At 42.6% G+C, this 15,993-nt stretch overlaps 1 protein-coding gene across 1 annotated transcript in view; it reads left to right on the forward strand.

The window, feature by feature from the left end:
* The window catches only part of Frem3 (FRAS1 related extracellular matrix 3), a 93,541-nt gene that overhangs the window by 73,942 nt on the left and 3,606 nt on the right, over positions 1–15,993 (forward strand). The window contains 3 exon segments of the mRNA XM_028753446.1: positions 14,629–14,676; positions 14,679–14,737; positions 14,933–15,050. Coding sequence (XP_028609279.1) covers positions 14,629–14,676; positions 14,679–14,737; positions 14,933–15,050 — 225 coding nt within the window.

The raw sequence follows: 15,993 nt of genomic DNA on the forward strand, positions 1-15,993 counted from the left end.
GAATTCCGTGTGTGTGTGTGTGTGTGTGTGTGTGTGTGTGTGTGTGTGCCATATGTATTAATATATATATAATATATATTCCATATATGTGTGTATATAAATTCCATATATATGTGTATATTATATAAATATGTAACTATATACGGAATTTATTGGAATGACTTACAGGCTGCAGTCCAACTAATCCAACAATGGCTAGCTGTGAATGGAAAGTCCAAGAATCTAGTAATTTCTCAGTCGTACAAGTCTGGGTGTCTCAGATGGTCTTTCATATATGCTGGGATCACCCATGCCAGTGAAGGAATGGATGTGCTAGCAAGGCAAAGGCAAGCAGGTGAAGAAGAACCAAAAACTTCCCTCCTCTGTGTCCTTACATAGGCTTCCAGCAGAAGATGTGGCCCAGATTAAAGGTGTGTCAGTCATCCCACCTTAAGATCTGGATTAAAGGCCTGTGTCTTCTCCCTCCTCCAACCCCCAACGATCCTGTTGTCTCCCTATCCCAAGATCCAGATCACAGGTGTGCCCTCTATTTCTGGATTGTAGTTCATTCCAGATATAGTCAAGTTAACAACCAATGACAGTCATCGCACCAGAAGTATGGTTTAAAGGTGCACATTAAAAAGACATTTGTTACACCACCAGGCACTGAATACTTCCTCTGTGTAAGGATCGTGTGATCTTTCATAGACAGGCTCGGCTCTCTGGAACTGAGTGCATGCCCCTGTAATTAGCTAGCAAAAAGGAAAGACTTCAGTGGGTCGTGGTGGCTCATTCCCTTAATCCCAGCTCTCAAGAGTCACAGGCAGGTGGATCTCTGTGAGTTTGAGGCCAACCTGGTCTACAGGGCTATTTCAAGGATGACAAAGGCTACAAAGAGAAACTCTCGAATAAAAAAACAAAATAAACAGATTTTAAAAAGAAAAGAAGGAAGAGGAGGAGGGGGAGGAGGGGGAGGAGGACGACTTCCTCATAGAGTGCTTCTGCCCACCTAATTTTCTTTTCACCCTTCAACACCCAAAAAGGAGTAAATCCAGGTCTAGCAAGGAAGCTCAGAGGGCAAAATCTCTTGCCACTCATGCCTAACCGCCTGAGTTTGAACCCCAGAACCCAGAAGGGGTGAACTAACTCCAAAAGTTATCCTCTGACCTCCACACATGCTATGACCACACATAGTACACACACACACACAGGGTAATAGCAAAGGTTTTGTTTTTTAATTTTAAGAGTAAAATTAAGTTAAACTTAGAGTTATTAAAAAATCTACATGCATCTGGTTGTAGCTGGTGTTTTCAAGATAGAACCTCTTCTGTGTATAGGTGTATATGTGTATATCCATGTTACATGCTTTCAAATGTGTAGCTGTGTGCCATGCATGTGCATGCAGAAGCCAGAGCCAGACACCAGGTGTTGTCCTTTACCACGTGCTGCCTGGTCTCTCACTTAACATGAAGCTCACATTTCAGCAAGGCTGTTTGGCCAGTGAGCTCGTAGGATCCACCAATCTCTGTCCCCCAAGTCCTGGGGTTACAGGCTTGCATAGCTATGCTTTTTTGCCCGCCCACTGAGGGCTCACTCTCAAATCCTTTTGCATGCAAAGCAAGTGTTGTTGCCCACTGAACCATCTCCCCAGTCCCTTGAGAGGCCACAGGATTGTCCATACCTGAATATTCAGCCAAACACAAAAACATGAAAACCTTCAAAATATGTCTCAAGTGCCTTGTCCTTACATTTGATTTTGAACAGCTCAATATAAATGGTATGTGTACTGTCAAATCCTCTGTCCTCAGGGTCAGAGGAGAATTTATTATTTGTAGGATATTATGCAAACATCTTTGGCCTCTAGATGTTAGAATCCAGGAGCATCCACCAGCTCCAGCTGTGAGTCTTCAAAATACCACCACACATTAACAAACGTCCCCTGGGAGATTCAACCACCCCAACTAACATTTATTGCTCTTCAGTGACATGTTTTGATTTTAATGATACTCTGTATAAAAACTTGCCAATTAGACATTTCTTGGTCCCACATTGTTCACAGAGTAGATTGCATCCATCTTATCTTACTTATTGGCCACTTTCTTCTTAGGAAACTACACTTTTTGGAAGAAACAGTCAATGAAAAGCAAATCATAAACCAGAGGAGCAGGAGTAATGTTGAGTCAGCCTGTGGTGTCGATCAGCCTGAAACTGAGTGTGTCGTAAGTTAATAATGATGGCTCTATCCAGTTGAACAAAACCCTAGAATAAAATACACATAGTGGACCCGGCTGTCAAGGCCCACCCAGCGTCTAGGTAACTGAGGAAGGAAGTGCATATGTTGTTGGCAATCGGAGTCAGTGCTGATGTAGCCTATGAGGGTCCCCACTGATAGCAGTGGTCAGCACTACTAATGGAACAAAACTTAATTACCTGGGGCCAGCAAGAAACTCTGAACTCTTTTAACTCTTAAGAGGTCAGTGAGACAGAAAAGCATAGAAACTCATGCATACACACACGAGCACACACACACACTTAACTGGGCCTGACCACCAGTTTCATCAATTTCACAAATACACATGCATACTTATGTGCATACATATATACCTACATACATATGTATGTACATATATAGAGACAGACAGATAGATATGCATACATATTGTACTACACACACACACACATATTTAGTAGATGAAGCAGAGCTCCAACAGCCACACTTTGTTTCTTCTCTCTGCTCTTTTATACTTTCTTAGACAAAGTTCTTTATAACTCTTCACAGACAAAATGTTACACAAAAAGGGAGTCACAGAAGGATGTCAATAGTAAGTTCAAAAGCAGTGTTTCATTCTGTAAGCTCATTATAAGTTCAAAGCAACAGTTTCACATGGCCTCGCTTTATCACAGTGCACACCTGGGGTTACGTCCTTGGCCCTGACCTAGAATGAATGTTTTTCCTTGATCACAAATCTGTCCTAAGCCTATTTCTCTTCTTAGTACAATTTATGAAAGCTCATTGTATTCCTAGTTATGCAGCCTTTACGTATTATTCTATGAGGAGGGGGCACATTCTATTCTTGATTCTAACTTTATTACATCTTTCTGATGAAACAACTAAAACCATCTCCTTAAACTTTCTTTAAAAAATACTTGAATCAAATCAGAAATTCTATAAAGTCATTAATTCATCCAAACATCATTAATTCATTTTCATGTTGATGGGCAGGAAATTTGCCCAATAGGATTGGCTATCACCCAGGAAGTAATCACATCAGGCTATAGGCAGTGAGAATTTCCCAGTGTCCACTCACACCACACCAAATCAATGAGGAATATGGAAATGACAAACATAAGAAAGCACACCAGTAACAAGAAACAATCCTGCGGAGAAGTCTCTGGGGCCATGCCTCACCAGAGCGCAGCCATTGCAGCCAAGCAAACTGGTGGGCTGTCTCCGAGCTCACTTGCCCACTACAGCTCTTCCTGCATGGCATCTGCCACCTGATCCCACTCTTCTGATTGGCTGTTTTTTCCTCTGTGCCTTGATAAGAGGTGGGTAGATTATGCTGAGAGAGTTAGAAGCATCCAAGTGAAAGACTTTCCCCTCTCTTCACACCATCCTGTACTGTCAATGTATTTGTTTGCAAGTTTATTTGCAGGGTATAGATGTGAAGCTCTGTATCTCAGAGGGTTTTCCTTCCACCTAAAGCAGATCCTTCAGAAGTGTCCACTGGGGTGGACTAAGTCCTGTTTATCAGCTCTAGGTGGGCAGCTGTTTTCTCCCAGCATCTTAACACTTCACTTCCACTGATATTTTTAAATCTGCCTTTGTTTTGAAAACCATCTTGGTAGTGATGACTTTTTACAGCTAAGATCTTCTCTCATATATTTGATCTAAAGCTATGAAAGTTCTGGAAACTTCACTTAAAGAGGATTTACTTCACTCAATCCATGGACCAGGACCAATCCAAGGCCCCTCTGCTGCTGTCAGGTGTCATCCCTCATGTTTGCTCTTAGAAGGTGTCCCAGTCCAGAGGCCAGGCTCCCCCTGCAGTGCTGGTGATGCAATGGCCACTGGGAGATACCAGTTTCTAAGTTGAAAATCCTAGGTGTCTATTTTTGAATTTTGAAGGATTTGGTGGCGGCGATGGTGGCGGTGGTGGTGGCGGCGGCAGTGGTGTTGTTGTAACAGGATGTTCTGTCTGTTTGTGTCATTGTTTGGAGCTCTGGATGATTTTCCTTGATTTCTCTCAGCACAGAAAAGCCAGGATGGTTGATCTTGCTATGGCTGTAGTGTGGAGCATCTCTGAGTGTCTCATTGGCCAAGCATTGGGAGCAGAAGTTGCTAGAAATCCCTGAAATTGAAGCCCCAAATCTACCCTTCCCCCACTCACTCCCCTACCTCTCTCCAATCACAAGCTTCCTCTCTAGCTTAAGTTGCTTCTAATAAGATTAAACTTTTTATTTGTGTAAATGGCAATATTCTGTGTTCTTGACTATCCCACATACCTAGCCAAAAAGCTTCCTAAATTACATTAGAGTCACAGGTAAGCTCCATCCTCACCCCTTCCTTTTCTCATACTCTCACTGTGCCACTCTGTTATTCTGTTGTGTTGTGTTGTGTTGTGTTGTGTTGTGTTGTGTGTACATGATGGCACATGAGTAGAGATCAGAGAACAACTTGTGGGAGTTGTTCCTCTTCTTTTACTGTACGGGTCCCTGATTGGGCTCTTGCCACCAAGCTAGGTAATAAGCACTTTTTATCCACTGGCTTTAAATTTCTGATCCTTGTCCTGCACCCAAGTGTCTCCCATACAGGTGTATACACCATATCTGTCTTTGCTGTTGACTTTCATTGTTGTCTTCTGGCAATACTGGGAATTGAACCTTGGGCCATCTATATAGTAGGTAAACACTCTACCACTGAGCTACAGCCTCGGCCCTTTGTGTTGCTGTCTATTAATGTTGTCCAAAAATGAAGCCAGCAGTGGTGGCACATGTCTTTAACCCCATCACTTCGGAGGCAGAGGCAGGTGGATCTCTGTGTGTTCCATGCCATCCTAGTCTACAGAGCAAGTTCCAGGACAACCAGGGCTACACAGAGAAACCCTGTCTCAAAAAAAACCAAATAAATAAATAAATATATAAATAAATAAATAAATGATTTCTAGAAATTCTACTCTATCTCAGAGAAATAAAAGTAGAAACCAACTGAAGGACAAGAATTGAAATTTCAGCCGGGCGGTGGTGGCGCACGCCTTTAATCCCAGCACTTGGGAGGCAGAGGCAGGCGGATTTCTGAGTTCGAGGCCAGCCTGGTCTACAGAGTGAGTTCCAGGACAGCCAGGGCTATACAGAGAAACCCTGTCTCGAAAAACCAAAAAAAAAAAAAAAAAAAGAATTGAAATTTCATAAAAGCATTAATTCAGAATAGCCAAGGGCTGTCTATAGAAACACTCCATTATCAGCTAGCTAATGAGTAAAAGACATAGAAATAGCGCCAGACAGAGGAGACTGTTAAAACTCTGAACTTGGAAGTCTTTAGGGCCCAGAAAGCCTGGAATATGAGTCAAAGTCCAGGAGGAGGAACGGAGTCACAGAGTGGTCGGAGGCATTCATCAGAAGTATCTGGTTTACGAACTCAGCCAGAAGAGAGTGGGGGCAATCACATTGGCTGGACCAGTTTACACCAGCTTCCAACATGTCCAGGGCTGCTAGTTTTACAGGACCACCTGGGACTGTTGTGATGCAGGCTGTTTGGAGCAGTTTGCAGGTCACAGTTAGTTCCTGGATGAGATGTCATATGGGACAGACATAGACTAGGGACTGAAGGAAAAGTTAATGAGCCTAAGGGGGAAATCTTTATCCTGGGGTTACACTCGAAATTTTCAGGCCTGTGGTCCTGACAGTTGGAAAGAGCCCACCCTCAGTGATAGGCGGTCAGCGGAAAGGCTTAGACTGTGGACTGTAACAGGTAAAATCAAGTCAGGACTTCCTGAAACTTACGTGAATTTTCTTAAAATTGACAGAAGAGATAAAATTTTTAGATATATTAGAATGCCCACTGTCTGTAGTCTGCACTGAGATCTTATTTGTAGAAAACCAAACTAGCAAGTGTCTGTAAACCGCTGGAGGAGACACGTACCTCAGAGCCAGGGCAAGAATAAAGCCTGAGAAGTTGTCAACTTGACAAAGTAGGTCTGGATGTATTTGGATTCAACAGAGGTAGTTTTGGTACAACAAGAAGCATTTTTAAGTCCATCTTTAGAAAACAACCAAAGGATATTTAAAATTCTGAACCTGTGATTTTAACAGTAGCCAGTTACCAAGGCTAGATAACTAGTTCATCAGAGCCGCATTGAGTAATACGTTAAAACTCGGGACTTTGAAACCTTAACATCGTGCGTGTCTCAGTTGAAAGGCTCAGTTTTCACAAACTTAAATCCCTCCCTCCTTACATAATGTTAAACGCCTTTCTTCCATCCAATCATTTACCATGAGACATAGATGGCTGACTACAAAGAGCAGTCATTGAAAAACAAGTTCTTTTTAAATAAAGGAATAGCAAAAAGTAAGTTTTTAGTTAGTAATACAATATGATAGCTTGAGTTTTTAATATGAAACCTGTTTTGTCAGTTTATCTTTTGCAGTATGAAATCTAATATGTCAGCAAGATAAACCTGTCTGCAATTCTGTCTTTCCCAGCAGATCTAGTAACTCCGGAAAAAGCAGGGCCTGATTTTTATGTATGAAATGGACTGACAAGGTAGCTATACCCTCAGAGGGAGGAGCTAGCTAAAGTATGCTTGCTGATGCTAAGCTGATAAAGCCACAGTTCACTGTCAGCACCACCACAGAGATCTGAGACAGACACACTTAAGCAGAAAGTATAATCCAAATGGCCTCTGTATCGTTTAAAATGATGGAGGCTTGCCCATTACCTGGACAACCAGTCTGGGATCATCCATGATTACCCTGATGCCTTTGCTATGGGGAGAGGTTGTCACTGTTTGGCTGTCTCACAGAACAGTATTACATCTTTGGCTGCCACTCTGGGGAGCATCAACCCTTGGCTGCTAGACTTAGAAGATCTGAGAGATTGTCATGTAGGGAGGGCCGAGGGAAAACTTACCTAACTTGGTGAGGCAGAGAAGAACAGTTAAGCCAACAGTGTCCACACTTTGGGCAGGCCCTGGTAGTGGGCGAGGAGGGGAATAGTTCTTTGTTCAGTGATCAGCATTACCACACTTGGAGCAAACTCCAGGTGGTGTTTGTTGGGGCCCACCTTCTTTGGAGACAGCCTCAGCTACTGCTACCAAAAGCTGTTATCTTGTCTGTCAGGAGAAGCCTTTTTAATTAAACTCCTTAAGTGACAATTTAGCAGATGTCCCTGAGGCTTTGAGTGCCTTCATCATACCGTATTTTAAGCCAACTACTCATTGTTTAGTTATTTGTTTAAGGTTTAACCTTGGTGACATATACAGAAGGCTAAAACTTGTCTCCATAAATGAATTATATTTGTACTTAGCATGATAATTACAAGCATAAATCTGGCTTCCTGTCTGGGCCCAAGCACTGAGCAGATCACAGCAGCTCTGCACCCAATCTCAAAAATCCCAAAGGAAGCTGTCCCTAACCTGGGCAGTATCTTAGGTAAGGAGACAGCAACACCCACCTCAAACAGGGAGTAACTGGAACCCACTGGGATCCAGGAACTTATTCCTGGCCTGGAGCACTGGTTCCTTCCTTTCAGCACCCTAGCACTGAGAAGATCTTGAGGCCCAGATCTAACCCCAGTAGTAACACCCACCCCACACAGTTCTGAAAAAAAAAAAAAAAACAAGATAATAGGAAAGACAGGCTTCAGTCAGAGACAGGACAGGTAGCACTAAGGAGATCCAAATGGCAAAAGGCAAGCGCAAGAACACAAGCATCAACAACCCAGGGTACTTGGCATCACTAGAACCTAGTTTTCCCACATTAGAAGGTCCTGAATTCCCCATATCACCAAGAATGCAAGAATCAGATTTAAAATCACTTCTAATGATGATACTAGAGGACTTTAAGAAGGACATAAATAACACTCTCAAAGAATTTGAGGAGAACACTGGTAAACAGATAGAAGCCCTTTAAGAGGAAACACAAAAATCCCTTAAAGAATTACAAGAGAACACAACCAAACAGGTGAAGGAATTGAACAAAAGCATCCAGGACATAAAATTGGAAGCAGAAACAATAAAGAAATCACCAAGGGAGACTACCCTGGAGATAGAAAACCTAGGAAAAAAATAAAGAGTCATAGATAAAAGCATCATAAACAGAATACAAGAGATAGAAGAGAGAATCTCAGGTGCAGAAGATACCATAGAAAATATTGACACAGCTGTCAAAGAAAACGCAAAATGCAAAAAGTTCTTAACACAAAGCATCCAGGAAATCCAGGACACAATGAGAAGACCAAACCTAAGGATAATAGGTATAGATGAGAGTGAAGATTCCCAACTTAAAGGGCCAATAAATATCTTCAACAAAATTAGAGAAGAAAACTTCCCTAACCTAAAGAACGAGAAGCCCATAAACATACAAGAAGCCTACAGAACGCCAAATAGACTAGACCAGAAAAGAAATACCTCCCATCACATAATAATCAAAACACCAAATGCACAAAACAAAGAAAGAATATTAAAGCAGTAAGGGAAAAAGCCCAAGTAACATATAAAGGCAGACCTATCAGAACTACACCAGACTTCGCAACAGATACTATAAAAGTGAGAAGATCCTGGACAGATGTCATACAGACCCTAAGAGAACACAAATTCCTGCCCAGGCTACTATACCCAGCAAAACTCTCAATTACCATAGATGGAGAAACCAAGATATTCCATGACAAAACCAAATTTACACAATATCTTTCCACAAACCCAGCATTACAAAGGATAATAGTGGGAAAGCTCCAATACAAGGAGGGAAAGTATACCCTAGAAAGAGCAAGAAAGTAATCCTCTTCCAATAAATTCAAAAGAAGATAGACATACAAAGATAATTCCACATCTAATAACAAAAGTAACAGGAAACAACAATCACTGTTCCTTAATATCTCAATATCAGTGGACTCAATTCCCCAATAAAAAGACATAGGCTAATGGACTGGATACGTAAACAGGACCCAGCATTTTGCTGCATACAGGAAACCCACCTCAGTGACAAAGACAGACACTACCTTAGAGTAAAAGGCTTGAAAACAATTTTTCAAGCAAATTAGCCTAAGAAACAAGCTGGAGTAGCTATTCTAAAACTTCCAGCCTGAGAACACAAAGGGAACTCATGGCTCCACCTGTATAAGTAGTTGAGGGTGGCCTTGTTAGGCATCAGTGGAAGTAGAGGGCCTTGGTTCCTGAAAGTTTGGATTCCCTAGTGTTGGAGAATTCGAGAGCAGGGAGGCAGGAATGGAAGGATGGTGGGAGCATACCCTCATAGAAACTCCCAGAATTATATGGATTAGACATGACAGAGGCAGGCCGCCAGAAGACCAGATTCCAGAATTCAAACAAAAAATTATCTTGATACTAAAATTTGTTTTGAGAATTGTATATTGCAGAATACACAGCCTTGGTGTGTCTACTCATCAAGCAAGCTGACCAGACCTGCTCGAACCTCTGATGTCCTGGAATTTCAGCTGGATGCAGTGAAGACACAGATGTCAGAGGCTTAACAGTCTACTCTTCCCCTCTGTCCTTCTTCTAATATCTCAACACCCCGTCCATAACCAACTTGAATTAGTTAATGAAGAGTCGGTGCCCCTATTCCCTGGGCTTGGGGTCTGAGGTGGTTAATATTGGGCTGTCTTTCTAGGGAAAAGTAGTGGTTTTGTAGGAACAGGGAGGAATAGCTAGGATTTATTGGATAGCCATAACCTATTGGTAGAAATCTGTATAATTGTTATTAAGCTGAAGTTATAATTTCTTAAATGGTACAAAATTTACTTTCATCTCAAATTTAAGATTTTCATTGGTGCTGGGTGGTGGTGGCACACGCCTTTAATCCCAGCACTTGGGAGGCAGAGGCAGGTGGATTTATGAGTTCGAGGCCAGCCTGATCTACAGAGTGAGTTCCAGGACAGCCAGGGCTACACAGAGAAACCCTGTCTCAAAAAAAAAAAAAAAAAAAAAAAAAAAAAAAAAAGATTTTCTTTGGTAAGAGTTTCTTATTGATATAAAAGTGAGGTTAATATTGCTACTCTCATAAGCATTGTGCCTATATAACACATTTAGGAATACAAGGCTTAGACCCAGTCCTTCTTTAACTCTTTTAACTGATTCAAGATGGTTAGCCTGTGAGTTAAGGGCCTATAGGAAATTCATGGCTCTGAGTTTATTGTTAGGGTGCTTTCTATATTTTATTTAGAAATACCTGAGAGGAGTTAACAGACAACAGTCCAGATTGCCTTACATGGATAGTTGGTTTTCAAAATGTCAGAAGTTTACAGAATTGACACTACACACATTTCTGTATTATTCTGTAATGTTCATTTGTATTAGAGACCTGTCTGCTCCTGACAGCTTCCTGTCTTCAATTCTAAGAAGAAATTGAGCATCTTTGGAGTTACTCCAGTTGCGGTGAGACAGACACTAGGCAAGAATTGCCCCTTTTCATCTACAGACAAATTACTGTCCAGAAAAGGACACACTTGTGGAATAGTCTGCTGATTATGTCTGCCAAGACAGAGTAATCAGCCCTTTATAATTCTGCATCACTAGGTCTGTCAGATGATCCTGGGCCAGAAGGCTGAAGATCGGATGCTCCAACACTTTGTAGTATAGGGACTGTCCAGGTGTTCAGTGGTCTCTATAAATTGGATAAGTTATATAAGCTATGCTTTGTGCTTACCATAATTTCAGTTAATTCAGTCACTCTGGATTTCTGACGGGGTTGAAGACTTATAGTCTCATAGCCGATCCCAGCTATTTACTTTGAGAGAAAAGACTTGAAAGGATGATTTTCAGTTGACATTCATTCTAAAGTCAAGAAAAAAAGCCAGGTTCAGAACTAAGTCTTTTAGTTAGGAGAAATGGCAGAGGTTCTGGTTAGCCAACAAAATGTTGGACTGGATATTAGGTCTATCTTGTACCTTACTGATACAAATTGGTATAGTTATGCTCTAATTGTATTTTGAGAGAAAAGTTGTATTTTAACCGGAAGGGTGATATGTAGGAGGAGCTATGGTGGGAGGAGTAGGGAGAGGAAGAGGAGGAGTAAGGAGAGGAGGAGGAGAATGAGAGGAGGATCTAGGAGACGAGAGGAGGGGGAACATGAAGGCAGATGTTCACGTGTCTCTGCCAGTCAAATATAGTTGGTATATCTAGGTTGAGTATTGGGTTACACTTCTGATTGTATGGGCATCTTGTTATTGAGCATTACCAAAATTATAAAGCCTTTGATTAACATTTTTTTAAAGCTACTAATTTAAAAAAAAAAGGATGAAGAGGGAGGGTGATGGAATACATGTGACAGGAAATCAGATGAGGAAGCTAGCTGGAAGAAAAAAGGGAAGGGGCAGAGGGAAACAAATCAGAACTCTAATGACACATGTATAAGGATGCTGTAATAAAACCCAGTACTTCGTACATTTTGATATAAAGTTAAAGTACTAATAAAGGAAAAAAAGCAAGAAGGAGGAGGGAGGATAGGATAGGGGTTTTTGGGAGGGATGGGGAAAGGGGATGACATCTGAAATGTAAATAAATAAAATATCCAATAAAAAAATCTTTAAAAAAACAAGCATAGTTCTGGTTACATTAAATAATTCAATAATGTATAAGGTTATCATGAATTTGCTTGTCTTAATTGTCTTTAACAGTTACAAAAAGTTAGTAGCTTTTATAAGATTAGGCTTTTACAATTTTATCCCTGTTACGTTTGAGCCTTAAAATCTTAAATGGAAGGGCTAATGGAAGATTCTTTAGTATCAAAATGACACTTTGTTATAAACTGAGTCATACCAAAAATCTGGTATTCTGTAAAAGCACACTGTTGAAGAACCAGAAAATAAGGTTCCCAGTCTGTCTTCAGACTGTATTCATAGTTTAAACTCTCATTTTGATACTAAGGATCACACATACACACAATTTAAAAGTTAAAAAACCAAAAACCTAAAGACATGCATAATACAAAGTGCATTGAATCCAAGCTAAAACCACCTGATCACTCCTGCACTATTTGTAAACTGTCAGAGGCTATCTCATGTCTGTATGATAACGGCAGGTGGGGAACTCTAATCAGAGCAGCGTATGTAATGCTATGTCACTGACATGGGAAAACAGGGCAGATTCTATGTGCTTATCATACTGTAGATTTCCTGGTCCTCATTTCTCTGCCTCTCCATCCTCCCATCTGTTGATGTCAGAGTAAGGCTAAACCGGATGTATCCTGCTCTCCTCCAGTTCATTTAGTTCCTAATCTAAACAAGCCAAATTCCACCTGCCCGATTGCATGTTGTAGTGTGGTTTATCTTTCATGTGATTATCATCTAATGCTGGAAGCTAAAATGGCGGCAGTTACTTTTTAACCAGCTATTACTCAAATTAAAGACACAGAAACCTCTAGAATTATAGTAAGCTGTAAAGCACTGGAGCTAGGCAGATGTCAACCCTCTAAGCTATTTTGTCTGTTCCCGTGCTTCGAACACCAACTTGCCATATGTTCGTTTGCACTGCTCCTGCTCCATCAGGCCACCCCTCATGGCCACATGCTCATGGTCACGACTTTCTGTTTCCTCCTGTCCTTACTCTCTACTCATGGTCTCTACCTGAAACCACAAGCCCTGGAACCTTTGCCCCACCGACCTCTCTTCTGCCCAACTACAAGCTGTCAGAAACTTTATTAACTATTTAGGGGTAATTGGGGGGGGGGGCAAGGCTTCCAAAGCAAAGGCTGATGTACATTAGAATCTTGGGGCAAGCAGATCTTAGCATACAGAGTTTAGCAGTTGAATACATAACAGCAGACCAAACCTCAACAGTATGTGAAGGGAGTTAATAAAGAAAGTACCAACATGACCGCTCCATGATATGGTTAAACGAAAGGTCTTTATTGTGCATAAGAGAAAATATTCAGAGACGTCTGGAAGAGTCTAAAGCAGAGAGAAATAGAAACAGAATGGGCATAGGCAGGATTATCTGAGAGAAAGGAGAGAATAGCAAGAGATAGAGTAGGAGAGAGAATATGGCAATAGTGGGACAGGAGACCTTGCTTTTATAAAGAGAACTGACTGGTACATGGGAGGAGGGAAGCAGGGACTTAGAAATATACAGCAAGTGCTTGTGAGTAGGAACCTAGGGAGCCTGGAAGCCAGTGCGGGCTCTGAAATGCAGCCACAGTATATGTCAGTAGAACCATATGTCCCTTCTGTCAGAGGTAAAGCAATGAGTTCTTTTGGCAGATAGTAACAAGTTCCTGACTGTAACCAGAGGGACCTTTTCTGTGCTCACCCCAGTTCTCGAATAATGACACGGAAACTATATTTGTTAATTAATGCCATTGGCCTTAGAGCTATACATTGTTTCCTACTAACTCTTAAATTACATCAACCCATTTATACTATTCTATATGTCTCCGACTTCCTCCAAGTCTGGGTGGCAAATCTCCAGTGCTTAATTCCTTCCTAGAGTTCCTATCACTGCCAGATGTGCCACTGTACCACCCTGCCTTTTGCTATAGGCTATGGGACTGCATAAGAGTATCCTGATTCATGGCTGGGCATGGGCCTAGAACTCCTAGCAGGCGTTTGGCCGCACCCCCAGAACCCAGGGTCCTGACACACAGTCTCGTCTCCATAGACCTACATTGTTCAGTCACATAGGCCATTACAGCCCCTCCCAAAGTGCACAGGTAGAGGGTGTGACCACAGGCCTCAGTCCCTAAGGATTTACATACTAATGAAGGCCAGAGGGCGGAGCAAATTAAGCATGCCTCCCCCAGATCCCCCCCCTTCCTCCCTCCCTATTTAACTCAGGACTGCCCTGAGTTTTACGGGGTGTACATCCAGATCCATCCACCTTCCACCATCCGCCATGACAGCAAACCTTTTGGAACCAAGGACTTCCTCGTGTCATTGGGGCCTGCCGTCGCCAAAGCCTCCAGGCTGCTGGAACCTTAGACCTTCTCGTGTATGTGGGACCCGCCAGCCAGCGTGGAAACCCATTAGCACTCCACCGCTGTGGCTTTTATATTTCCCACAATAGGCCATAGGCTTTTTATTTTAACCAATCAGAAGGCGCCTTAGGTGGGCAAGGATGGATGGACAAAGACAGCTCCACACAGCGTACAGGAACATCACTCCACCACACGAGGAATGCTGGTTATCTAACAGTCAGAAATCCTCTATCATCCCAGTTAAGCTGAGCCAGACTCAATTTTTTTGGGCCTGCCCTTTTATTGGGGGTGGGGGTGCAATGTCCTTTGGACTTGACATCTACATAATGCAGTAAATATGCACCATGTCAAAATAGTGGTCTGTGCCAAATGCAGTGTTAATACTTGTGAATGGAAGAGGTAAGGACGTCACTCAGCTGGCTGCTGCTTACACTCTGATGAACCTGGAAGAAATTCCCATCAGGAATTCTGTTTCCTCTCACCTTCCCTGGTGGCCTGCAGGTTCTGCCACTGGCACAATTCCTTCCATGGAGTTATCTTTGTCAGATTACACTCAAGACCAGAAGATAATACCAGAATGCTCCACTTTGAAAAAGATGAGAGCCGGACAGTGGTGGCACACGCCTTTAATCCCAGCACTTGGGAGGCAGAGGCAGGTGGATTTCTGAGTTCGAGGCCAGCCTGGTCTACAGAGTGAGTTCCAGGACAACCTGGGCTATACAGAGAAACCTTGTCTCGAAAGACCAAAAAAAAAAAAAAAGAAAGAAAGAAAGAAAAAAGAAAAGAAAAAGATGAGAGTGAGAAGACCTGTCAGGTCCTGATATCAACGACTCCTTTTTATGAAGACGAGTCCTTCAGCAGTGCACTGAGCCTGCCAGTGGGAGAGCAACTGGGGGCCAAACTGCCCACTGCCAGAGTAGTGAGTGATCCTGGCTGACAGAGAAGATGGTAAGTCCCCACTCTGCTCTAAGCAAAAATTCAGATTGTTTGTGACAGCAAACTTTGCTATCACAGTTGTAAGGTAAATTGTACAATTTTTAGATGGGTCACGTGTGGCCCTGGCTAGCCTCAAACTCACTGCATACCCAAGGATGGCCTTGAACTTCTGCTCCTCCTTATTCCTACCTTCTGAGTGAGCTGGCTCTGAGGGCTGACTCTCCTGCTGATGGCAGTATTGGGGTAGCCTAGCCAAAGCAGTGTTGGAGAGCTCACCCTGATGGGCTGGTTAGGGGAGAGCTACTATCCAGGCCCAGATCCAGGGCTCTGAATCAGCCCACCCCAAAATCTACATCATCTAAGAATGGTTGGAATGCATCAAAGGGCCAGTTCTCCTGACCCAAAGCTGCAGGATCTTCATGACACAGGACAACAACAGGGTAACTGGGAGGAGTCCTGGTGAGGATCCAGTATTGATGGTGTCACAGAAGCCAGAGATCTCAAACCAGACCAATGACTCATCGATATGAACATTTGCAAGTGAAAATGTGTAGGCAGAGGGATAGACAGTGGGACACACTGTGACACACTACAGCTTCCACTGAGATGTTTCCTATGCTTTGGGGGTTTTGTTGTTGTTTGCGTGTGTGTGTGTGTGTGTGTTCTATTTTCCCAGAGAGGGTGCAAGGTCAAAGGGCAGATAGGAGGGGGCAGGGAGAGGAGTGGGACTGGGGTGCATGGTGTGAAACTCACAAAAAATCAAAAAGCTAAAAAACAAGAAACCAGCAGTGGTGATACATGGAGGCGGATCTCTGAGTTTGAAGCCAGCCTGGTCTACAGAGAGAGTTCGAGGCCAGCCTGGTCTACAGAGAGAGTTCGAGGCCAGCCTGGTCTACAGAGAGAGTTCCAGGACAGCCTGGTCTACAGAGA

Source organism: Grammomys surdaster, unplaced genomic scaffold (assembly GCF_004785775.1).
Source record: "Grammomys surdaster isolate TR1022 unplaced genomic scaffold, NIH_TR_1.0 125947, whole genome shotgun sequence".
NCBI lineage: Eukaryota > Metazoa > Chordata > Mammalia > Rodentia > Muridae > Grammomys > Grammomys surdaster.